Below are 27,604 nucleotides of genomic sequence, written 5' to 3' on the forward strand. Positions count from 1 at the left end.
CTCACTTCTGCTAGACTCTAAGGGCAGCTTTCTTTCCATTATGTTTTGCTACTTCTCCAAGCAATGGAATATAAAGGTGGGAAAAAATGATAACTATTGCTATCAATGAGATGTAAGACAACAATACACAAATAAGGGTGCTACGAAAAAAGAATGAAATTGGACAAAGAAATGGGAGGAAGGGCAAGAGAACAAGCATGTTTCAGGGTCTATGTGCTAAGTACTTTAGAAAATATTTTGTCATTTGATTACAACAACCCTGGGAGGTGGGTGCCATTATTATTCCCATTTTACAGTTGAGGAAACTGAGGCAGGCAATGGTTAAATGGTTAAATGGCTTGCCCAGGGTCATATGGCTAGTGTCTAAGGTCACATTTGAATTCAGATGTTCCTGACATAAGGTACAAAACTTTAGCCACTGTACCACCTAGTTGTGTGTCCCTGTCCCTTAAAGAAGGCAAAGTGAGATGAGGAAGATGATAGAAAGACCACTTTCACTTGGGAAACACAGAGAAAATTTTTGGAATCTCCTTTATGGAAATGTCCAGCATTTTTAAGCTACAGAGGGACACCATATTGCATTATAAAGAATACAGGATTGGGAGTCCAAGCACATGGGTTCAAATTGGACTCAGTTAGCTAATCTATAAAATGAAGGGGTCTGGTTGGACCACAAAACTTCTGAGATCCCTTCCAGCTCCAAGTCAATGATGCCTTGAGGAGCTCCTTTCCTCTCTGACTCTCTGTTTCTTCCTCTGTAAAATTGAGAGTCTAAAAGAGATAATACTTTCAGTGCCAACTTCCCAGGATTGCTTCAAGGCAATGATGACAGAACTGTGAATCGTTGTTATTATTGTTGCTCCAGTCCCCCCATATACACACACAACACCCAGTGACCCAAAGCACTCTAGACTCAAAATTCCTTTTCAACTGGAGCCAAGAATTTTCAGAAAACAGCAATCCAGGATGTTGATGACTTTAAAGGAAATAAAATAAAAACCCTTCTGTAAATTCATATGGTGCCAGAGGGATAGACTACAACACTCCCTGGGTCTCTATCTCCCTGCCCATCTTCCTCCCCCAACCCTTTTTCTTTACCTTGTGTGTTTTGTTTGTTTGTTTGTTTAATATCCCTCCCCACTTTTTTATTTTTTCTTGTGACTTTGGCTGGTGTCCAGTCAATGAGGAAATAAATATGGAACGCAAGTAGACTGTGGAATGTTGAAGGCCCTGGTGTATTTCTTCCTTTTCTCATGCCCAAGATTCAGCAAAGTTGATATCAATTCACCATGCCTTCTTTAAAGAGCATAACAGCTCGCCATTCTTCCTTTAAGAGGCAGACTGTAAAAGGTGATTTTCTTTCTCCCCATTTGGTCTAAGCCTGTAAAAAGCATTAAGTGAGAAATCTGATCTATTTGTTCGGGCATTTACTGCATTACTAAGTTATATTTTCGATTCTCGGTGAAAGGTTTATTGAGAACATCAACCTTGCAGAGGTTTTGTCCAGGATTAAAGATATATTCCCCCTCCCCTCCTTTCCAGAAGAAAGAATAGCACCCCCAAAGATGCCTTTCAGGAGCTATATTTAGTCCTGTTTACTTTCGAAGGACGCACGGTTCCATTTGCTGAGATGGGGAAGATGGCCTTCAGAAACTGTGCTTCTGATCCTTAGATTTGTGACCTTCTCAAGCGCTTCAAAGGAACAAAAGGGTCCTCACTGCCATGGAGTTAGAATCTCCTATTGGCCAAGCTTTCCCTATGCACAGACACTTAAAAGCAACCCTCCCTGCCTACTTTGGTGAGAGGGGGTGAGATCTCTTTGGCGTCACCCATGTGACATTATCAAACTAGGTGCAAACAACCCAGACCAGCAGACCATCGGATAGTACATTAAAACATCGGTCAGAGGGTTTGAGAATGGACGTTAGAGATGGACAGAGTTTTGTGGGGTTGTTTTGGGAAAAGGTGAATAAAAATGGTATTTTAAACCTTAAATGAAATTGTCTGTCCTTGGACAATGAGAATTTTTACTTAGGAACAAACACAAACGCAATGGTTTTTCATTTAAAAAAAAGGAAGTCTCCTTGCCTTAGACAATAGACGGACTAATTTCTATGTTATAATAATAATCTGTGTTATAATAATGCATTGGTTCATTTTGCTTGAATTCTTTGTTATAAAGGAGAGTTCTATGATTGGGTGGAAATGGGGGAGATTAATAACAAATAAAAATATAACTGATATATAAACCCATGCTTATATATCATATTTTTATAAATATTATGTCAGGCAACAAACATTTATATTTATATATTACATAACTATATTACATCTATAATTATGTTATATTAATATAGGAATATATCTTTCTATATAATGATAGAAATATACATATATAGATATAGATATTTTTAAAGCATCCCAAAATATTTGTTTTTAAAAATCTAGCTTCTTCAACTTCTAAATATTTAGGAAGCATCAATAGCAAGGGCAACACAGGATTTATAACACTGTCCGACATTTAGTCTCAGATGCAAAGAAAAGTATTTTTATATTTGGCGTGTAATCTCATCGATGTGGGCACTCTTGACTCTGATCTCTGCCCATCAAGGCCCTGTCAGACCGTTAAATCTTAGGTTAATGAACTCTCTTCACATTTTTTCCATTTTCTTACACTAACAGAAACATGGGCCTACCTGAAAGACAACATTCATCTCAGGCCACCTGTTAATGGGTATTCTCAATTCTTCTTAAAACAGAGACAGGAGAGAGATAAATAATTGGGTTTCTTCCTGAGCCTTAAACACAGAGGGCATATCTTTCTCATCTCTGCCCTTATATAGAATGCCCTTGTTGCCTTCAAAACTGCTTTCTACAGGAAGCCTTTCCTTACCTTTTAAAGTACTAGGGGAAAAAATACTGCATGTCAGGCCCTCACTGCTATATGGCAACTATTTTATTACTGTCCAATTAATTTATTATTCTCTCCATCATGACTAATACATATTTTCTTTCTCTTTAAGCTTCCTATATTACCTTCTTCTCAACTTCTTCCCCATCTCCATCCCCTCCAGTAAAAGTCTTCTACTTTACTGAGGAAATAGAGGCCATCCCCAGCAACTCCACTTACCTAATCCTTACTGGGTTCCTCAAAACCTTTCTTTGTTCCACAGTGTCTCCTCTTTTGCATCAGGCTCTGCTGAAGTAGTGGTCCTTCACCTTGCTAAATCCAGCCAGACCAGCTTTTGCATTTTTTCAAGACCCTTCTGGTCTGGCCAGAGACCTTTCTCCTTGATCATTCACTCTCTTTTTCTCATTATAGATCTCTCTTTATCTGTTGGCTTCTTCCTCACTGCTTGCCCACAAGTCCAGGTCTCTTTATCCTATAAAAACAAGCAAACAAACCCCAAAGCTCTTCACTAACCCAGGCATCCACTTCAGCAATTACCCAATACCTTTTCTTTTTTTCATAGTCAAACTCCAACCTTTTCTCATATTCCCATTCAATTTCAGGCAATTTCAGGCCCAGTTTATTGTCCGAATGAACTTCTTAGTCACATGTATATAATAACTAATTTTATAGATTGCCCGTGCAATTATATGCTTTAATTTCAATATCCCTTTATGAATTGCATGCCTGTCTCGTTGGAGTTCTGACCTCATTGAATAACCCCATAATATTCTTGGACTTGATATAAATTGGCCTATTGTCTTCTCAAACAGGAGCTTGTGATTAACTTCAGCTTTCATTGAAGGCACATATTTTGCATTTGGGGGTAGGATTCTTTGGGAGTCCATCATGGCATTTCATGATCAATATTCTACAATTCCCATTTAAAGTCTGACCATCGCACCATGGCTAGAGAAGCCCTGCTTTATCCATAATCAAGGACCTAGCATAATCCATATATTCATAATCATTGGGCTTTGACAAGCTGAGGCAAAACTTGGAGAGGCAATCCAGCATATTTGTAACCTCTGACTTTGGTCAAATGCTTCAGAAACTCCTGCAAAACCAGTATTTTGAGAGAGAAATTAATACCTGACTCAGGTTCAGTGAAGGAAAGGAAGATTTTAGATGGAGCTCTAATACATTATCAAATAATTATTTGAAGTAATTATTCATTAATAGAGGTATGTAATTATTTACCCCACCAACTGAGGGATCTGGGCTTCCATTCTAAGAATGGCACCGAGTACATGGAAACTTGTTTTATTTCTGAGTGGATAGAAAGCTGGACCTAAAATTAAGACCTGAATTCAAATGTGATCCTAGATTCTTACTAGGAAGTCCCTTAACCTCTGATGGCCTTAGTTTTTCAATGGTAAAATGAGGACAATAATAGCATCCTCCTCACAGGGTTGTTGGGGGATAGAATCAACTAATATTTGGAAAGTACTTAGCACATTGCCTGGCATATAGTAGGTACTTAATTCCTTTTTCTTCCTTTCCCTTCTTTTCAATTCAATAAGTAGCCAAAGAAGTCCATACCTGGCATTTGTGCCCTTATCCTGATTAGGGAACACTAGGCTCCCCAGAAGAGTCATCTCTAAACTCTTTTTGATCAGTAAAAAAAAATGGGGAACTTTGTTGTTTGGTTGTTTTCAATCAAGTCCAACTTTTCATGACCCTCTTTGGGGTTTTCTTGGCAAAGATTCTAGAATCGTTTGCCATTTCCTTCTCCAGCTCATTTTCCAGGTGAGGAACTGAGGAAAAAAAGGTTAAGTGACTTACCCTTGGTCACATAGCTAGGTGTCTGAGGCCACATCCCACTCATTTGTGTATGTTTAATTATGAATCAAATATATGTCATTTTCTCATGATTCTGTTCATGATTAATCTTGAACAAAACATGAAAATTTAAGGAGGAGATGAAGAAGAATTCCTATTTGGCATTAGAATTAGCAGAGAGGCTTACTGAGTGAGGAAGTGATGTCATCTAACGTGAATTTCAGATAACTTACCTCTGGAGCTGGGTGGAAGATGGATTAGAAAGTGGAGAAAGCTGAGGTAGTGAAATCAATTAGTAGTCTTGGTGACAGGTAATGAGAGCCCAAACTTGGCCAGGGGTCACATGAACAGAGAGAATGGGATAGATGAGAGAGATGTTCTGGCCTAGAATGACAAGGTTGGCAACTGACTGAATAGATAGGTGAGATGTGGGAGACTGAGATTCAGAGATGACACCAAACCCTGAATTTAGGTAACTAGCCAGAAAATGGTGCTCTCGACTGAAACAGAGCAATTTAAAAGAAGTATGAATTTGGGAGGAAAAATAATACGATGACATCTTCTATGCAGATTAAAACACATCCGTGCCCGCTTATATTTGGTGACTCACTTGGTGCCATATAAAATGAATGGTGAGGGGAGGGAGGGAGGCATTGAGACATGGCTGTAACCCTGTGGCAACTGTCCCGAGTCCAGAACTCATCTTCTAAGGGATGTCTGCCCCAGGCATGAGCTGATTTGGAGGGATGGGGGAGGAGGGATGGGGGAAGAGGATCTTCCCAATGGCACTCAAGCAGCTACTATATATGAGTGTTGTTAGATTATAGCTAAATTGCCATCCAGCTCAAAAGGAGGCTTGTAGGGATGAGGAAAATGATTGCATGGAGAGAGGGTTAAGGGATAAGAGTAGATATGGCTAAGTTGAACACAACCCCTCCCCCCCATTGTCTGTTACAGAGTAGGAGGAATCCTATCTTCCTATCCTCTCACAAGTTGATTACACACTCTTTGAGTCATCATAATCCCTCACTCTCATGCAAAGGGACAATAAACTCTACCCTCTTCAATTGAGACACCACTGCCTCAGATGTCCTGGCACCTCAAGGGCTTGGACTCTTCCTTATCCAAATGGAGTGACTACTTCACCACAAAAATAGGTAGTCTCCAAAAATGGAGGGGGAGACAATTGGGGGAAAGATAATGTTACATTTTGGAGATGTGTGTATGGGGGGGAGGGAGAGGGAGGGGGGGAGTGGAGAGGGAGAGAGAGAGACAGAGAGAGAGAGAGGGAGAGGGAGAGGGAGAGAGGTCTACTGGCTAGCCAGTTAAAGATGACTGAAAGATAGTGGGAGATGTGAGATTGGGGCGGGGGGGGGGGGGGGGGGTCAAAAAAGAACAATCTAGGGCAGGATAGGCAGATCTGAGAATCGTTAGCATACAGATGGTAATTAAATCCATAGGAGCTGATGAGGACACCAAGTAAAGTATAGAGGAAGAGAAGGGATACCTGTCCTTAGAGGACATGATCTGGAAGAGAATTTAGCAATGGAAACAGAGAAGGAATGGTCAGATAGAAGGAAATCCAGGAGAGAGAGTAGTATCTTGAAAACCTAGGGAGAAAAGTGTCAAGTTGAAGAGGGTGATCAAAGCTCCAGAAAGGTCAAGGAGAATGTGAGTACATAATTAACTCTGGAGAAAGCAGTTTTGGTGAAATGATGAGAACTGAAACCAGATTATAAGGGATTAAGAAGCGAGACATAGTCAATGGGGATATGATTGGGGATATAGACTCTAAACCATCACTTTAGTGCAAATATTAATACTATGGAAATAGGTCTTGATCAATGAATGACACATGAAAAACCCAGTGGAACTGCTCATTGGCTATGGGAGGGGGGACTGAAGAGAGGAGGGAAAGAGCATGAATCATGTAACCATGGAAAAATATTCTAAATCAATTAATTAAATGAAAATTTTCAAATCTTAAAAAAAAAGAAGTGAGAGAAGAAGCAGGGGCACCTATTGTAGATAGCCTTTTCATATATTCTGAACTGGTAGAGTTCAAATACAGTAGTTCCACTATTATTGATGAAGAGATATATGATCATAGCTTGTATTTTCTGCCCATTTGTTGTTTTTTCTTGTTTACTATCTGTATGTTTCTGGTTTAGTTGGCTCATACCAAGCTTTCTACATTTTTTTTTCCTTCTGCCTTTCACTTCATTGTGTGGCCATACTAGTCATATTCCCTAGTCTTCTCCCTTATATTAATGGCAAATGAACTTGTATTCTAAAAAGGTACTGATTATATGTGTGATTATTCTTTGCTTGGCATGAACATTAAATGTTGGCTGGGTGAGGCCGTTCTGGACTCTAAGCCTCCTTGTTGTGGCAATTGTTTTGTGTCAGTTAAAATATTTAAGAAATGGTGGTAATTATTGAAATGCAATGTGACATGATGAAAATTGTGTTGAATGTGGATACAGGAGACATCTGGTTCAAATCTCACTTTTAATAATCACTAACTATCTAGCCATAAGCAAGTCAACTAATATCTTGGCCCAGTGTATAAAACCTGGACCTAAAGTTAGAAAAAGCTGAGATCAAATCTAGGCTGAGACACTTAATTAGATGTGTGACCATGGGCAAGCCATTTAACCCCTGCCTCATTTTTCTTACCTGTGAAAATAGTTCTAATAAAAGCACCTAACACGCCATGGTTATAAGGGTAACATGAGATAATATTTTGAAAGCACTTTGCCATATAATTACTAGTTATTATTATTGGTAGTAGTAGCAGCAGTGAATCATTCCAGATTTCATTTTCTTCATCTATAAAATGAGGATAATTACACCTACTATACATACTTTACCAGCTTATTTGAGGAACTAACATACATAAAATACTTTGCACATTTTAAGATGTGTGCAAAGGTAATGAATTCCACCTGTTATTATTATGGTTTTTAGAATCCATTTCTTTACCTTTGCCCTGTCCCCATTTTGTCAGTCAATAATTTGTTAAAATGATGTTTCTTCTTGTATTTAGGAATACCATGAAAACAATTCTCTTTATTTGGCACTTCAGAGTGTAAAAAATAAATTTATATCTCTAATAATAAAATATTTTATTTTAGAGGTTTACTAAGGATCATTAGAAATCAAGGAATAAGGAGGATACAAAATAAAAACCACGTGCCCATGGCTGATTAGCCCATTTAAAATCCCTGCACTTAGCTTACCACCGTACTTGCTGCATCATGCAAGAAGAGAAGACGTGGGAGGCATTACTGCCAGTTAAAATACCAATAACATGGAGAGGCAGTAGAGACTATAGGGAATTTTGGGAACTATTAGGACTTCTGGGGAATGAAGTCCAAAGGTTCAAAATCTCCATTTATAAAAGAGTTTTGGTAGACTCTTTAAGACCTTGTATTGTCAAGACCATTGAGAACCCCAGGTTATCTCTACACCAAGATGAAACCCTGGATGAAGACTTTTGTGGATATCTTTAACATTTGAAAAAAAAATTAAAATGTGAATGCCCAGGAGATTTAAGAAATTTGTTGAGAAGAGGGTACACATTCTGAAATGGCTCTTCTATAGAAGTTTTATGATGTTTTCTGTTATTGGGACCTATGCCATGGAATTGCACAGTAAAACTCTCTAACCTAGAGAAGTGATTAGTGTCAAAACTGTTAACCACATTTGGCAAGTGAAGAAGCTGGAACGAAAGAGGATAAGTAATTTGCCCAAGGTTCTATATCTAGTAAATGACAAGGGTACTAGTGGTTTTTGTTTTTTAGGGTTTGTTTTTGTTTTTTGTTTTGCTAAATAGCCTATTGAAACAGGATCCAATATAGTCTTCTATTATTCAAAATTCCTTGACATAATTGTCATGAAATAATAAAATTCAAGCATTTAGGGAGGGATATAAATAAAAGACAGAAGTGTAAAGATTAAAAACCTCATGGAGAAAGTGAATCTTGAAGGAGACATCATTCGCAGAGTTAGAAGTGAGGAAGGACTACGTTCCAGTTATTGGGGATAATCATTCATTTGGTAAATATTTATTAAGTGCCTACAATATGCAGGGCATAGTCTAGCCAGTGAGAAGCCAGTGAAATGAGAAGTGATACTGGGTATGAGCATGAGTAAGGCCAGTTTAACTAGAAGAATCAAGGGAAGCAATGGGTAATAATGATGGAAAAGATCAGTTGAGGCCAGGTTGTAAAGAGACTTTTTTAAAAGACTAAACCAAGGAGTGTCTATTTGTTCCTAGAGGAGATTGGGAACGCCTGGATTTTATAAAGGAGAGGGCCATGATCATACCTACACTTGAGGAAAGTCCCTTTGTTTGGAAGAAGGATTGAATGGGGAGAGATGAAGCAGATTGATGAATAAAAATGGTATTGCAATATTCTGGCTGAGAGATGAGAGCCCTCAACTTGGATTGCAGACCCTATTTGGTAGGTGGGTCTAGATGAGAAACCTGAGACCCACAGATCCAAGTTATTTTCCCAGATTTCCAGAACTATTAAGGGATCAGGACATTGTTCCCTGACTTCTGACTATCATGAATTCCAGCTTTTGTGATTATTAGAATCCATGTCTTTAATTTTCTCTGGTCTCCATTTTGTCAGAGTCAATAGTTTGTTGTTAGAATTTGGGGACACCAGGAACAAAACAATCTCTTTATTTCTCACCTTGAAAGTTTGGTTATAGCATTGGATATGTCAATAATTCAACCACATCGTTATTGTCCATATAAGGGCTATCCCTTCCTCACTACAATTCAACAGAAAAAAATACAGTCCTTTTAACCCTTTTCCAGAGAATCTTCAAGGGAAAACTAGTGATGTTTTGGGGATGATCAGGTACAAACTGAACCAAATGGCCTCTGAGATCACTTCTCTGAGATTTCGTGTATCTGCCAAGCTAAGTGTTATCTGCTTTAAAAAAAAAAAATCTCTCTCCAATCTAAAGTAAGAATTTCATATTTTCATTTCCTTTGGCCAGTTTTTGTCAGCCAGCGTTACAGCAGTCTCAGCAAAATTAAAAATAAATGAGCTTTTACACTGCTTCAGAGTAGAGTTGGGGCATTTCCCCATGGTCCTGTGGAATGACCAAAAACCCTGCTTCTTTTTTTTTTTTCCCAGTGGATCAGGGTAGGAAGAGGGAGCAGAGAAAGGAGGAGGTTTGAAAGAGGGAAACCTTGAAAATACTGGAAACTGTTGTGACTTGTCTGGGACCAGTGGGACTTTTTGAAGCATCTCCCCTCTCCCCCCCCACCCCCCCATGCCTCATCTACAGACAAGGTCTTTTCCTGTTTGAGCCTGTCATTCAGAGTGCTTGCTGGGGACCAGGGAGACTTTGAGACAACTCAAAGAATAGCCCCTAAACAAAGAGAGCTTTGAAGGGGGAGATGATATATGTAGAAAAACAATAACTCACCCACAATGAGAGAGAAAAAGTAGAGAATAGCTTTATTAAAGTCATACATCTGAAAGAGAACATAGGATAGTCAGATGAGCTCTTAATGTAGGTAGAGATCAAGGATCTAAGTTCAAATTTGCTAAGTTGGCATCCTGAAAAAGTCACTCTCCTGTTTAGGTAATATTTTCCTCATCCATAAGATAGGCTATTCTAGGATATTTCCAAGGTTCTTTTAGACTGTTTTCTGCATGTAATCATAACAGAAGCTCAGAGAGTTCTTTTCTCTTGGTATGGACTAATGTGGCTTTTCCTCTTAGGTAGTTTAATTTTTTTTTTACCCTTGCTTTCCATCTTGTAATCAATACTAATTACTGGTTCCAAGGCAGAAGAATGGTATGGGTTAGGCAATAAGGGGTAATCCATTGAGTCACCACATTGCCTCTGCGGTAGTTTGATTTTAAGCAGCAATATATTGGAGCAGGATTGAATGGACTGAGCTGAATGTTAAATTTTCAGTGTGAGCATTTATTCTTTGAAAATCAACAAACACTACTATGTTAAATTTTCAGTGTGAGCATTTATTCTTTGAAAATCAACAAACACTACATATCAGAGCATGATTTACTCTTTTGTTGATTTTCTAGACTTGAGAAAGCAATGAAGGAAACATTAATGAAGCAGATTGAAAAGTGTGCCACCTACATTTTAAAAAAAGAACCAGTTGTTAAACATTCCTCAAGACACACCTGATTTTAAGTATTCTTAGGTGAAGAGAATGCTCTGGGGATACTGTATACCAAGTTGTTCATATTAAAAGGTTTATTATAGAAATATTTCTGTTGGATAGTTTTATAATAAAAATATGGCTTGAATTTAGAAAATTATAACAAAAACAATCTTTTTTAAACCTCATTATTCATTTTCTGACCAAAAAGTCCATAGACAGTCAGATAGATAGACAGACAGATAGATAGATATAGACAGGCAAATAAATATTTAGACAGAGATAGATAGATAGATAGATAGATAGATAGACAGATGGACAGATAGATAGATAGATATGGTGAGATAAAGGGAGAGACCTAAATATTAATGTAAATTGAGTTCTTCTCTTCATCTTAATTCATATGCCATGTAACCAGGGCTCAGAAGTTCATTGAATATACCTAAATCTTTTCTTGCTTTTGTTTTTGTTGTTGATTTTTTTCCCATAAAAGCTTACACCAAACATTAGTGATCCCAGCCATGTTCTGCTTGACCAAATACTGACCTGCCTTGGCCATATGAAGAAAGTTAAGCCAAATTCTTTTATTCCAAATCATTTTCTGGCTGTTTCACTCCATATAAGTCAGCAAACTTTGAAGTGTAATAGGTGAAAAAAAATTTTGCCTTTGATGTGTAGACAAGGAAGAGTATTACATTTAGAAGAGTTGAAGAAAGGAGATGTACTTGTTTGCATTCACAGATGGATTTATTACTCCTGTCATTCTAGGACTGTTCATAAAAACTATTTTTGTTTCATCTTGTAGTCAGACCACTAATGATCGTTTGGTTATAATTGTCTATATGCCTTGTGATGAAATTATGAGCCCTCCCTCTCCTGTCCAGAAACCATCAGTCATCAACTGATTGACATGACAATATTGTCCTAGTACGACAGCTAGGTGGCTCAGTGGATAGAGTACTGGACTGAAAATCAGGCAGACCCAGGTTCAAATCTGGCTTCATGCACTTACTAGCTGTATGAGGGCAAATCAAGTCACTTAATGTCTATTTGCCTTAATTGATTGTAGAAGGAAATGGCAAGCTACTCCAGGATCTCTGCCTAGAATACCTCAAGAACAGTATAGTCCATGGAGTCATGAAGAATCAGACACGACTGGTCAACTGAACAACAACACCATTAACCTAGTAGTCAGCCAGGAACAAATTATTATATCTTAGAAACAAGCCTACATTGTATGGAATTCTATACTGTTAATTTTTAACTTAATTAACTAAATTTTAACTTTGGATGAATTATGGCTGGAGAACTGGACCTGGAATCAGAAAGACTTACATTCCAATTCATCCTCAGACATTTACTACTTGTGTGACCCTGGGCAAGTCACTTAACTTCTGTCTGCCTCAATTTCCTAAGTTGTAAAATGGGGATCATAATAGCATTTACCTCATAGCATTGTTGTGAGGATTAAATGAGATATTATACAGTACTTACCATATTGTAATGCTTGCCCCATGAAAGGTACTTAATAAATTCATGTCCCTCTCCCCTTACTTAAAAGTATCTTTGTCTTCTCCATTCAAGACACACTGAGTCCAAAGCTACCAGAGGGAAATCTGTGACTATGGTAGGAGACTTACTGTCATCCTTAAGTCAAAGCTCAATGGGAAGTAAATGTTTAAAGTAATTAATACCAACATGATACTAATTAACATACACTTTAAGAACTGTAAGATGGATCACAGATTAACAAAATATCCAAACAAGATACAAAATTGACAAAACACAGGGCTCTTCCAAGGCAGCTCTTGAACTATTAATATTTTCTCAACTACAGAGAGGAAGAATATTTATAGATGCCCTCAGAACACACAAAAATAGGTTAAAAACTTAGAGGAACATTTCTGCAACCATCTGAAATCATTTAAGAGACTAGTAGTAAAAAAAAAAGTAAACAATAGAATGTAAGCTAAATTTTTTAAGTAAAACCCATTTAAGTAATGGATAAGGAGAAGGGGCAGCCAGTTGGTGCAGTAGATAGAATTACGGCCCTGAAGTCAAGATTCATCTTTGTGAGTTCAAATCTGACCTCAGGCACTCACTAACTCTGAGACTCTGGGGAAGTCATTTCACCTTGTTTGCCTCAGCTTCCTTACCTGTAAAAATGAGCTGTAGAAGAAAATGGCAAACTATTCTAATAATTTTGACCAAAAAACCCCAAATGGGGCCATGAAGAGTCAGACACGACTGACACAACTGAATGACAATAAAAAGAAATCTGTTTATTGTTATATTATGCCTACATCAAACTCTGGTAGACTCACCAAGTTCTTTTTCCGACCACCTCCTTGAATTACTTTCCATGTGGGGCCCTCCTATAGAACCAACAAATACATGAGTTAAAACATTAAAAAGTAAAATCTAGGTATTAATTGAATGCGTTGAATATTTGGATGAGATGAAAAGGAAGCCTGGAAAAGCAAAGATTTCCTCAATAATGCTTTGGTAAACAAGTGGAATTCATTACAGCTGGACTCTAGGATCTACATTAGATACCTCCTTTCTATCATATATAGTAGTTTAAAGAGTCATATAGCCTCATAAATAAGGAATGCTCTTGTGTTAATGTTGTGGCAGTTAATTTCTGATAGCATACTTAGGGAAATTATCTGGCATTCAATCCAGGGAAATCTAGACTTCTGGGGAAAATTGAGTAGCTGGAGAGTTTAATAAGAGCTTTTATTCTAACAATCATATTCATTTTGGATTGGTTTTCATGGAAGAGTGTATAGAATGTGTGACTTCTAAGGATGGGTCCCATTAGCCAAAAAGAAATAGTCATCATTGACAGCTGCTCAACAAGTATTTGCTTACTGGTCTCCCTCTGGGCTTTAGGATTACTATGCCAAATGTCTACCTCATTTGCATCCCGTTAAGTTGATGACCTTCATATTTCTCCAGTTAATATCCTATTTTGATCAGTGCAAGTATTCTTAGAAAAGGGTGGGTGGGGGCAACACTATGGATGCCGGATTTCAGCAGGGTTTCTTTTAAGTGCCCTTTATTGAATGGAAATATGGGGAAGCTTGGAAAAAAAAGTATGAGCATCTTGAAAAATTCAGCTGCTTCCCTTGCTGTGTCTTACCCCTTACTGTTTGCATTTCAGGCTCAGCTATGTGAACCATGCAGAGGATCTGGCCTCCAAACTACTCCAGTGTTTCCCAAAGAACAGATTGTCTGCCCCAGCAGCCCTCAACCATGAGTATTTCAGTGATCTGCCCCCCCGGCTATGGGAGCTAACTGATAGTGAGTATGACCCAGGCTTTAGAATGAAATCTGCCTGCACATGCTCATGCTCTCTTGCACTCTCTCTCTCTCTCTCTCTCTCTCTCTCTCTCTCTCTCTCTCTCTCTCTCTCTCTCTCTCTCTCTCTCTCTCTCTCTCTCTCTCTCTCTCTCTCTCTCTCTCTCTCTCTCTCTCTCTCTCTCTCTCTCTCTCTCTCTCTCTCTCTCTCTCCCTATTCCCTCTCCCTCCCTTTCTCTCTTTCTCCTCTCCTTCTCTCTGTCTCTCTTTCTCTTTCTTTTTTTTCTCTCTCTCTCCTTCTCTCTCTGTCTCTCCGTTTCTCTCTCCCTTTCTCTCTGTATGTGTCTCTCTCTCATTCCTTTCCTCCCTCCCTCTTTCTTTCCTCTCCCTCCCTCTCTCTCTCTCATGCACAGGGCTGGACGTGCATATATACATAGATATGTGTGTATTTACTGGAATCCTGCCATTCAAAGTGCAGAGTTTGCTTGACACAGGAAGAAAATGGATTCCTTTTTCGCTATCTCCACTCTGCAGTGTGTAGGGAGATATCTTTGTATTTGATTATATGTGCATCCAAAAGAATTATCTGAGTAGTCAGTCAAAAAGCAAAAGAAAAATACAATTTACATATTTAGTGCTTTCCACATACAGTACTTTGTAACTGGCTACAGTACACAGAATTTTAAAAAAAGCTTCATTTCTATTGGATTTTCAGATATTATCTTTGTTAGAACAATAACCTTAAAACAGGCTGGCTGAGGAGCACAGAATTGACAACTGGTTAATTTACTGAACAAAAATGTAAGAAGGATGACTCGTAATTCACTTTAACAGGAATGCTTTTGGTTTTCACAGAGGCAGTCCTTCTCCCAGCTTATAAAACAAAACACTCCCCTAGTGGGTTTGCATTTTGCTTATACTAAAAAAAAAGTCTTTATGTACACAGCCTTTTTCAATTACATTTTAAATATTTGGGAAGGATTTATGGCAGGGAGGTCCTTATCTCTTTTCCAAAGTGTAAAGCCTCAGTCTTGTGAAATCTTGTAAAATTGGATTGCAGTAAGAATATTTCTGATCTGTAGAGATATGTTCCACCCAAATAACAAGCTCTGGTTGTTTGTTCTCATAAGTTTTAGCATTTAAAAATTTAGGTTATTTTTTGAAGCTGTCTTGGTGTATGCATATTTAATAATGCATTTGGTATTTATTTCTCTGGATATGAGATATTTTATGCACTTGGAGGTTGAATTTACTTTCCTTATTCTCATAGCTTTTATAATTTTCTTTGCGGTGTGCTGACTGACCACAGTAGAACCCCATCACTTGGTGACAAAACCCTGCTCCTTGGGAAATGATTCTCATGGGGGAGAAAAAAGTTTGATACTACAAATTTAATTACAAATGCTTTCTCTTCCACCTATATCCATCCATATGAGTAATTTGACCAATCCTTTTCCCCTAAGCAACCCATGCATTCTCAACCCTAGAAAATAACCCTTAGGAAAAAGACCCAGATCTGAAATTTCATTGGTATAGGGAATTTTCAGATGAGAACCCTCCTTCTGCTAATACAGATCGACATCTCTGAAACGTATAGTCTTAGAGAGTTGCCTTTAGAATAGGAAGATTAAGTGATTTGCCTTGTTAAAACACTGCTAGTACGTATTGGTCAGAATCTGAACCCAGACCTTCCTGACTCTGACACCACTAGAGGATGTTTTTTTCTTCTTTTCTTTCCCCAAAAAGTCATGCAGTTAACCATCATAACAACTCTACCCATTTTTTCCCCCTTAAATTAAAGATGAAATCCCTGTGGCTAGATAATGAAATGATGATGAATCTCTCTCTGCTGGAAAAAAAATGATACAAAGAGCTTCATTAGCTTATGGCTCATCAGACATCAAACATACGGTTTGTTTTTCATTTAGTGTAACAGATAACTCCAAACTGCTCGGCGTTGGTGACATCTCAATCCCATCTGACTCCACGATTGAGCTTAAGCCAGGATTTTGATAGTCTCCGAGTTCTGAATTCTGTAGTAGTGCTTCCCTGTTAATATGGACTTATTACCCACTTGCCACTTAGTTTATCAGCCAGTGGTTAAATCCAGTTCTATCGGTGAAGTAAATGCCTGCATATTATCACTTGGCAGCAGGCTGCCAGCAGAGACAGCCTTGTCCCCATCATTAATGAGCACAATGTATGCAGAACACCAGAGGGGAATTAAAGCCACAAAAAATACCTCAGGGTGGCATTTTTAATATGAGAATTTAATTTGTAATTTCACAGATTAAGAATTTTGGCTGCATTAATCCTTTTATCAGCTCACAGCAGGTTATTTGCAGAAGCATAACCATAAGGCGATATTCATTGGCAGAAACACGTCTTTGCAAAGCGTTAAACATCAGGAGCGGTGGAACCTTTTGAAGGGGGGAGAATAAAGATGAAAAATCATTATATTTTTAAAGCAAGATTCTGCTTAAGGCCTCCGGTAACAATTTTGAGTTACAGAAATGCTATTTCTGTGTCTAGTAGATAATCATTATGGAGCATAAATCCAGTGGCAAAAATAAATAAATAAAGCACAATCCCAGTATCGAATACTACAATCACTTCCATTTGGAACAATCTGGGCCCTACTTGTAAACATGTTTACAAAACAAAGGATTCCCGGACTTTGGAGTCTTGGAGAAGTACTCCCTTTGTGGGAAATTACTTGTTGGCGGACTTTGTTGTTTGGGTCTAGACTTCTTCCCATGGTCTCTGCAAAGGTTTTCTTTACCAACTTCCACAATGGCAATTTGAGTATATGTAGAGACATGTGAATGAAAGGGACAGTGGAGTGGGCCGCAGGAACAATACTTAAGCCGGTTTCTTCTCCCAAGGGATTTCTAAAGGAGGCCTTCATGGTAAGGAATCTTGTAGAATCAATAAAGGAATTGGCCTAGGGACTAAATCTTGGTTTGGATGCATGCATCAAAGTAGACAAAATATTTTCAGAGATGACTGGTAACACTTTTTGGGGGAAATAACACTAAGGGGCAAAGACTTGTGTAAACTGGGAATAAAAGCTATTTAAAAATAAAGGAGAATAAGGAAGGAAGGAAGGAAGGAAGGAAGGAAGGAAGGAAGGAAGGAAGGAAGGAAGGAAGGAAGGAAGGAAGGAAGGAAGGAAGGAAGGAAGGAAGGAAGGAAGGAAAATAAAGAGGGAAGAAGGGATAAAAAAGGAAGGAGGGAGGGAGAGGAATGGAGGAAAGAAGGAAGGAAGGAGGGAGAGAAGGAAGAGAGAGAGGATGGAAGAAAGAATGGGAGAGAAAAGGAAGGAAAGAACAATTTATAGAAGAACTTGGGCCTCACAATTTCTTCTTTCCCTTTTTCATAATCCACATTCTGTACTATAAGAATACAATGCTTTGATGCCATTGGTTTAGACCCTTTCTGTCACTTTGACATTGGCTTGCACAAATGAAGAATACGCCTGTTGTTCAGTATGCCATCTGCCTATTACTAAAGGACACACAATTTTAACATTGCTCCTTATTGTTCTACTTCTTTAAACTATCCCAGACCCATTTGCATAGGACCCAAATGTGTAAATAATTTATAACCCACCTTCAAATGAAGCAAGGCAAGAAACATTTCAGCCTGCACAAGAGTAATCAATGGTGAAGATGCCTGTGCCCTGGCACTAGAAGCTGGTTCATTTTTGTGGCTCTTATTCCATATACCTTGTCATTCGCCCTCCATCCCAAAACCCCAACAGCCTTGCTCCACTTCTTTACAAAGATTTAATTGCTGAGAAGTAAAGGGAGGGCTGGCATAGAAGGAATTCATTACTTTCACCAAATACACTACAGGGCATTCTCTAGTGTATACTATCAAGTTTCATAAATAATTAAAGCTGAACTACCCTTGTCAAAGTAAATGAACAAAGTACACTTTACAGGGCTGAGGCCCTGATTTTTATATGATCATTTGCTAATTCACAAAACATGGATCCATGAAGGATGAGTCCTATCTTTGGAATAACTAGCAAGACTCTTTTATTGATTCTTCTAGGCTCATGTTCACATTTGCAAGCACTCAGATGGACATTTCTTTCAAATAAAATGACCTGTTGTAAACCAAAACAGACAGACACTCACCTCAAAGGAAATTGAGAACCACCTGTTGCCAAAATTGCTCATGTGATAATTTATCAGGAGTTATCCTGAGGTCCCTCAGGTGTTTGTAAAGAATCGTAGAATGTTAGAGATGGAAGGAACTTTAGAGATGTGAAATCCTTTTATCTTAAATATGTGGAGGCCGAAGCTCAGGATTTCGAAGTTTCTTGTCCACAATCACATAGAAAGTTAGCAGCTGAGACAGACGTGAGGAGCTCTGAACTACAGAGGGCCAGACTGATCAGGTATCCTCACCAATCTAACCCCAACAGGGTGAGCCCAGGAGAGTAGAAGTTGTATCAAAGGAGGAACAAATCAGTCCAAGATGGAAACAACACTGGTCCAAGCTCCTATTCTAATCAATTGTGGAATTGAGTCTATGAATGGCTGCTGTATTTCCACCTTGGGTGAGAGGGGAGAGGAGACAGAGACAAAGACAGAGACAGAGAATATTAGAGAGGAAGGAAGGAAGGAAGGAAGGAAGGAAGGGAGAGAGAGAGAGAGAGAGAGAGAGAGAGAGAGAGAGAGAGAGAGAGAGAGAGAGAGAGAGAGAGAGAGAGAGAGAGAGAGAGAGAGAGAGAGAGAGAGAGAGAGAGAGAGAGAGAGAAAGAAAGAAAGAAAGAAAGAAAGAAAGAAAGAAAGAAAGAAAGAAAGAAAGAAAGAAAGTGAAGGAAGGAAACTAGGAAGGAAGGAAGGAAAATAAGGAAGAAAGAAAAATAGGGAGGAAGGAAGGAAAATAAGGAAGGAAGGTAAGAAGGAAGGAAGGAAGGGAGGGAGGGAGAGAAGGAGGGAGGAAGATAGAAGGGAGGGCTAAAACTAAATCTTAGATATTTTGTCTCCTAGCCTTGTAGGTTTTTTTCTTATTTTAACTGTACCACCATATCTCTCTGTTTTATGTTATCTAAATAATTCCTGAGCAAATGTTAGATAAGGAAAGGAATGAAGTGGGGTCAATTAACTAGTCAACAGGTCTTTCCTAAGTACTTATAATGTTCCCGTTCTCAAGCCATAAGTCATAAGGAATATTTCTTTTTGGATAGATCCATGATCTCATCTGTGTACATACCTTCTGAGTGAATACATATGACATACACCCACTATTTTATCCTGTGGGATTCTTTCCACAAGAAATTTTAACCAATGCACCTTTCATTGAGCTTTTTTAAGCTTTTGCAGGTCCAATGCAATACTCTGCTCTGGCTCAAATAAAATCCCATTTTAAAAAATACAACACAAAATTAAAAGCATTATGTCAACATCAGTTATTAGCGTTGTCCTCCAGCTTCTCATTATATAGCCAGATCACTTCCATTTCTAACTTTACTTTTCTCAGTGATAATCACTTTCACAAAAAAAGCCACAGTGGATGCATCTATTACCAATGGGCCATCTTCAGTGGATCTATCTATTACTCATAAATCACCTTCAGTAGATTTAACCATTATCCACAGGTCATTTTCAATTTGGATTCCTTAGACACTGTGGGTAATATAAAAGCAGATTTTGCCATACTATCTCTGCCACCTCACAGACTTTTTGCAGAGAAAACTGATCTAAGTGAATTAATTCAACAATGTAAGACAGCAAGGTAACACCAGTCCATAGAGTTTTATTTTTTCCTTTCTTTTTCTCTCTTTAAAAAAAAAAAGATAATTATCTAGAATTCTTTATCCTGGGTATTTTTCTACCACATTTTCTATTATCTGTCAAAACAAAAAATTAATTACATTTGAGTAGGGGGAAAACAAAGATATAGAAATATGGGGCCCACTAATTTTCCTGTCCAAAAGGAAGAGGTGAAACAGGAAGATATAGCTAAGATAATAAATAATAATAATAAAAAATAATAAAATTAATAATAATAATTATTATTTTAAGAATAATCACTATTTTTATAAGCATAATAGTAATGCCTTATTTTTGGATAGTTTTTGCATATGAAAGCAGATTTATGCACATTATCTCAATTGATCCTCACAACTGCATCATGAGGATGAATAAATTTAACTCGGGCAAGTCTCAGTGTAAGGAGGATTGTTGAGTTGGTATCACCTAGCTAGTTGGTATTGCCTATCTAGAGCTTTGGAAATTGAAAAGAAGATTCAGGAAATCCACAGCAAATCTATCATATGATGTGGAATGAGGTTTAAGAAAAAAAGGGATCAGATGAATAGCATCCTGTATGATGGAGGAGAGTGTGAGGACCATAGGAATTTGAATTCAATGAGGGAGGCAATGGGGATCATAATTAATGGATATGGATGATAGGATCATTGTATAGAATTTTGTAGAGCAACTTGGAATCACAAGGGAGGTTTTGCTGCTCCAGATAGGAGATAAATATCATCTGGACAAGAGATTTTCTGATCAAGACAAAAAGAAACAGGAAAACTTGAATAATGCTATGGAGGATAGAGTAATTTATGAGTGCTTCTGCCAGATTAAACAACTCTCCACTCCCCAGATTTGACTGGTATTTTCTCTGCTTCATATTATTCCCTGCTTCTTTTATTCCCTATACCTAAAGTGTTTTCTATGCCTTTCTTTGTTTGGTAAATTCTTGACTAGTTTTTAAAGCTCAACACAAATGCCTCCTCTTCCAGAAATCCCTACTACCCCCATCATTACCACCATACCTTACATGGCACATCATGAGCAAGAGTCAGTTACATTTATCTGAATTATTTTGTTAGCATAGTTACTACACTTGAGTCATATCCCCTTGCTTTTGTCTCAGCTACACATGATGCTTTCTTAGTGCCTACTGTGTGTTTTGTACACAGAAGGTGCTCTTAAAGCATTTACTGTATTGAAATGAATTGCTTCCATATTGCATTGAGTTGTTTCTTTTGTAAGTGTTGGGACATTCTAGTCAGAGAGATGTTAAGTATTCAATAGTTTGACAAATGCTTATGAAACAAGAACTACATAAGCTAGGTAGCACAGTGGATAGAGCACTGGGCTTGGAATCAGGAAGACTCATCTTTATAAGTTCAAATCCAGCCTTCCATATTTGTAACTGACCCTATGTGAGTCACTTAACCCTGTTTGCCTCAGTTTCCTCAACTGTAAAATGAGCTGGAGAAGGAAATGACAAAGCACTCTAGTGCCTTTGCCAAGAAAACTCCAAAATGGGATCATAAAGAGTCAGGCATGACTGAAACAACATTGTGGGGCATTGTGATTGGCTCTGGTCATACTATGACAAATGCCCCCTAAAATATTATATGGTTCTGTTTCTGGTCACTAAATGTTGTAAGGGAGAAAGGTGTAAGGGGTAAGGGAACAAAGGGGTGCTAGCAGAGACAAGAGCCAGAGCCCCAGCAGCCTGGCTACTCCAGCCCCAGCAAAAGACCAAGCACAACTCTTGCATGGGATCCGCCCATTTATGCACAAACCCACACCAGGACATAAGAAAAGGGAACCCTGGGTAAAGTAGGGAATGCTGGGGGATATAGTCCCTGGGGTACGTTTTTTTTTTCATAACCCACAGTCCTATGTGACTCTCACCCCGTGTCTCCTTTAAATCTTCCATGAGAGAGTTCTGCCATGCTGGGGGTTTTTCTGTCAGTTTCTTGATAGTGTGCTGGCACAGATATATATTGAGGCAGATGGGTGGCACAAGGAATAGAGAAGTTGGCTTGGAGTCAGGAAGCCCAGAGTTCAAATCTGAGCTTGGATGCTTTCTGTGTGACCCTGGGCAAGTTACTTCACCTTTGTTTCTCTAAATCCACTGGAGAAGGAAATGGCAAACCACTCCAGTATCTCTGCCACTAAAATCCCTATGGATGGTATTGGTGTGCTATATGTATAGTCTAGGGGGTCATTGTAAAAATTAAAATTATTATCAATATTAAAAATATATTTAAGGGCTTTATTAAATGATCATTAGAAATCAAGTAATAAAGAGGATACAAAATAAAAACCACATGCCCATGGCTGATCAGCCCATTTAAAATACCCATGTTTAGCTGGCTGCAAGCCCAAGAAAGAGGCTCAAGAGGACTGCCCACTCGCTAATATCCTCTGTCTACAGGAAGTATGTAACAACAGGAAGTCAGTAGGCTCTAGGGAAATGTAGTTTTTTAGGGTAACAGATTTTCAATTACACATCATGAAGTGTTTGATACAACTGAACAACAATGGATTTGAACATGAGCACAAATAGAGCATCTGTGCTGCCCATCGTGGCTCTCGTTGGCTCCCTTTCCATAACCAGCCTTCCTCCTCTTCTCAGCTTTCCATCTTTCTGATGATACATAGTCTTTATACTATTCTTCCTACATAATTATTCATTGGTGGTTTTTGGTAATAACAATAGAAGGAAAAAATATGTTAATATCTCAAATTTCCATTTTGTCCACAGTGTCTTCTGTTTTTACTGTCCCAAATGTAAGATTACAACCAGAAGCTGGAGAAAGTATGCGGGCCTTTGGAAAAAACAATAGTTATGGCAAAAGTCTATCAAATAGCAAGCACTGAAAATCACATGGTCGCCAAAGGGGATGCAGGTAAGATTGCACAAATTGCTTTGAAAGCTGTGTTTTATAGAAAAGTTGAGGCATCAATCTTGAATAGAATATTTCAGATATTTTTCTGTGGGGCTTTTTTTTTTTCTTCCAAAGATGCCATGGAAGCATTGTGTTTTCAATGCCATCCAGTTGGCCACGGACCCTGGGGCCTCATCTTTTGGAACTACTGAGGCCACAAAAACTGGCTCAGCTTCCAAACGCTGGTGCTGCTCCTTAGATATCAGGACCTTGGTTTGTTCACTGACCTTTTTTACTGTTGTTTAGTTGTTCAGTTGCGTCTGAGTTTTCATGATTCCATGGACCAGGTGGTCCATGGGGTTTCCTTGGTAAGGATACTTGAGTGGCTTACCATTTCCTTCTCCAATGGATTAAGGTAAACAGAGGTTAAGTGACTTGTCTAACATTGGATTTGGACTCAGGTCTTTCTGACTCTAGGCCTGTCATGTAGCCACAATACCACCCAACTGCTTCCTTTTTTTAGGGTCTTCTTCTTCTTATGATTTGTGCATTTACTCCTTTCTTCCTCTTTCCTTGCTCCTCTGAAAAATGGGTTGATTTTTGCCAAGAGCCAGGGATGTACTGGAGCAATTTGGATCAAGGTAGAACAAGAAGCCATTAATGTCATTAGGTAGGGGTGACATTGATTATGAGTCATGATTGGTATCTGCTGTAACTGTCCTGGAGAAAACAGAGAGATCTGCTGAAGTATGGCATCAATGGGTCATTAGTATGTTTAGAAAGAAGCATTTGTGTTAACCATAATGTCATCCCCAAAGAAGATGCTGGAGCTGAATAGGAACAAAGTTGGGAAGTAAAAACAGTAGAGATCAATGAGACATTGGAGAGAAAAGAATGTTGGAGGCTGGTTCAACCAAAGTCCAAGGTCTTGGACCTTCGTGGTCTTGGATGAGTCACAACGACTTGTTTGTCAAATCCAGGAATGTGCTGGAGCCAGCTGGCACTGGCTTAGGGCCAAGCCACCATGATTCTGGGGTCCTTGTCTCTGTCTCTTCATATTGGGTGGGTAGCGGTGGAGCAGACTCTTGATTGTCTCTTGCTATATGCACATATGTCTATATGTCAGTGCTTACATGTACATATTTCCCTCTACAAGGAAATGTCCTAAAAGTCTTAGAGCAGTTTTAACCTTTAATTTAAAATTAATTTAAAATTTCAACTCGTTTCATGCCAGCTTAGATAAAACTAGACTCTAGCACTTTAATCAAATGACATAAACATGTATATATAGACACCCGCACACAGACCTGAAAAGACTTACTTTTCATACCTTCTCCAGTCCGTGAAACCAGCTATCACAAATGCCCTTAAATTATGAGCTCTGGCTTTGTAAACCCGGCTTTCAGAGTCACTTGTTAGGTGTGTGGGCTTATTAGGGGCGTGTACAAAGAAGGTTTCCTATTCTAATCACATTGATTAATCTGCAAAGTTGCTTTCCAGGCCCATTACTCATCCATATGCCTTAGGGCATGACTACTCTGGCATTTCAAGAGCATGCCCACTATCGGAATTGCATTAACTGTTACCATGGTGAACAAGCCTGCCAGTTCTGCTTTGGTCACTATTGATCCAGTGGATGATTTGTCAATACTGTGACCTGTTTGGCTTGCAGAGTTGGGAGTCTGAGCACTCTCTTTTGTACAATGAGCCAGGAAATTCCTACCTCTCTGGAGCATGGCGATGATTTATGAATGATCCTTGAGATGAAAGATGCCAAGATGAAAGATAATTTGTAAATGCTGGTCAGAATTACTACTGAACTTCTCCCTTTTCAGTAAAGAACCATAGCCAGACCTAAAAAATCCTGGAATTTCTCCAGCTGTAATGTTTTCCAACCTATGGGAATGGGATGGAGAGTGAGGGACGCAAGCTTTGGGCGGCTCAATTTCACCTTCCTCAGTATTTTAGGACCTAAAACTTATCATAGAGTTTTCAGTTTGTCAAACCTAGCCAGGACTGAGTTTCTGACCAATAGTGCTGGGACTCCGTGAGCAATGGGATACAGGAGAATGATCATATGCTTTTAATTATTTAATGTTTTTGTCATAGTGAGGCTCACAGCTTTATAAATTTCTTAAGACAATTCAGTAGAATAGAACAGAAAGGAGTATACTTGATTTATGTTGCTCTACACACAGACACACACACATGCAGATACATACACACACATGCATGAAGAATCCTGAATTTCATTTCAGGGCTGCTACATTTTTTCTTCACCTTCAAGTCTTTTAATTAGTCTAGAAGCATAAGATTAGTCAATCGAAGCAGGTATAACATCTTCATCTTTGTCAGACCTAATAAAGCCCAGGGTCAAAAGCATCACCAATATGGCAGCCATAAGTGGTCACTGAAAAGAATTTTTAAAGAAGGTTTGGAGCAGTCATCGTCAACATTGGAAAGCCATTCCAGGAGAGCATTTTCTCTCCAATATTATTCATATATATATATATATATATATGTGTGTGTGTGTGTGTGTGTGTGTGTATATATTTAAAATTATATATATTTATATACAAAGATATATAGATATATTTGTGTGTATATATATGTGTGTATGTTTGCCTTGTTTATTTTTGTTATATTATTAAGTTTAAGTTTATTATTATTTTATTACTAAAATTTATGTTTATTACATTGTTAAGTCCAGAGGCAAATGTTCGCTTTCACTGTGTATATCATTATTTGACAACCACACAGATATTTTCTTTATCTATTTTGTTTCTTGCCTGTTAACTTTTTATAGCTTTATCGTATTTTCTTTCAGTTCCCTCTTTATTCAGCAATGATGGTGAGGAACACTGTGTGTGTGTGTGTGTGTGTGTGTGTGTGTGTGTGTGTGTGTGTGTGTGTGTGTGTGTGTTAAGCTACCTCTCAGAGTAGCTGCAGGGAGGCGGTAGTCCAGGCATGTTTCTGTCAGTCAGAGGACACCTCATTTTAATTCCCTGCCTGTGTGGAGGTTTTGAGCCTATCTGTGCAATGACTGGTTAATCACCCTGGAAAGCCAGATAATACCGACCATGTATTGGTCTCTCTTCGACCAACATCTAAAGAGAAAACTTTAGAAGCTATAGTGCAGAAGGTCTGCCTGAAAGGAGGTTCATGGGAGAAAAGAAGAAAAAAATATATATATATATACTACAGCTCCTGAGACTCTGATTTTTCTGTTGTTGATTTAAATGAGTGCTTAAAGCAAGCGGCAGCATCTTTAACTTCCCCAAATGTCTACATTCTGGGTGAAATGACAAGCACTGGGAGCCTGGATGGGGGTGGGGATTCAAATATGACAAGCCTTTAAGCTAGTTCTTTAATAACCCAGCTTTGGGGACTTAGACTAAAATAACTGTGAAGAAGCATTCATTGGTTGACTACAGCCATTGTCAAGATGGAAGCCTAAGTAGTGAGGATGATGGGTTTCCAGCCCTAATTTCCCTCCCATATCTCAATACCAAATTATTTCTATACATGTATGTTGAGGGTCACTTTAATTATTTAGCTAATCATGCTGGATTTGCATAAATTGGCTTTAGTGGAAAGGCTAATAAGATGCATTTTGCTTTGCAGCTGAAAGCAATTTAGGTTTTAGAGTCTAGTAACAACCAAAATGAGTGACTTAAAATTATAAGCATCTAACACTGAAAATGGGGTGCGTGCCACTGGATCATTAGGATTTGTTTTTGTTTGGGGGTTTGTTGGTTGGTTTTTTGGTTTTTGTTTTTTTACATTTTCCCTGTCATTCAGAAATGTTACTTGATGGCTTTATGGGTTTTTCCCATTTGTGTTTATTCAGCATCAAAGGGTAAGACCACCAGAAAGAGAACACTAAACAATATATGTGTGGACATTTCCCTTAAGGAAAGGGGGGGAAAGCCAGCCTATGTTGACATTTGAATACTTTTTCTCATCAGTGATATACACATACCCCCATGCAAGTACCATGCATACCCATAGGATAAGTTTCATTTTTCAATCATATGGGAAAGGAGTGGGGCGGTTCATTGTTTCATTCTTTCATTGATGGATATGATGGGTAAAATCTTTTGTTTCCAGTTTTAACTTTTCAGAATATTTGATAAAAATTAATGTGAGTCAGTTATATAATTACTACATAAAAGTTGTAATGTCTTATTTGTCAATAACCGTTCTTCAAACCTATTAAACTGGTAGAAAGCACAATTATCTATTATCTGTAGAATGAAATAATTTTCTTTAGATAAGATTATGAGCTTACATTTAAGGTTTACAAAACACTTTCCTGAGTAGAAAGTATGATTTCCATTTTACAAATTAGCTCAATGAGACCTAAAGAATGGGGAAGTAATTGACCGAATGTCCCACACACAACTAGTCCCAATCAGAAGCAGGACTTGACGTTGGAGGTCTCTTTACTCTTCCCTTCTAAATTCTTCTATTAGTGTCAAACCCCTTCCCAATTCAGTAGACTCCAATGACTCTCCAACATCTTTAGGATCAAATATAAAATTCTGTTCAGCATTCAAAGCCTTTCATAACTTGGCCCCTCATACCTTTACAGTATTTTTATGTCTTACCCTTTCTTTCCCCCATCTTCTCAGATCCAGGGACACTGGCATGTTTTCAGGCGCTAGGTTCTTTCCCAATGGAGTTTGAGAGACTGAAGACAAGAGAGTATGGTGGGTTTTAAAGGGTTTTGGGGGTTTTTTTTGGCCGGGGGGAA

General features: G+C 38.4%; 1 protein-coding gene across 7 annotated transcripts in view; it reads left to right on the forward strand.

The window, feature by feature from the left end:
* CDK14 (cyclin dependent kinase 14) overlaps window positions 1-27,604 on the forward strand; it is a 648,447-nt gene that overhangs the window by 523,246 nt on the left and 97,597 nt on the right. For all 7 annotated transcript variants that reach the window (XR_008912449.1, XM_056800182.1, XM_056800184.1 and 4 more), the window contains 2 exons: window positions 14,059-14,198; window positions 22,725-22,869. Coding sequence is in view for 6 of the 7 variants with exons in the window: in XM_056800182.1 (XP_056656160.1) it covers window positions 14,059-14,198; window positions 22,725-22,840 (256 nt within the window). In the remaining variant the exon portion in view is untranslated. The remainder of the gene's footprint in view (window positions 1-14,058; window positions 14,199-22,724; window positions 22,870-27,604) is intronic.

This window comes from Monodelphis domestica, chromosome 5, assembly GCF_027887165.1.
Source record: "Monodelphis domestica isolate mMonDom1 chromosome 5, mMonDom1.pri, whole genome shotgun sequence".
NCBI classification, from domain to species: domain Eukaryota; kingdom Metazoa; phylum Chordata; class Mammalia; order Didelphimorphia; family Didelphidae; genus Monodelphis; species Monodelphis domestica.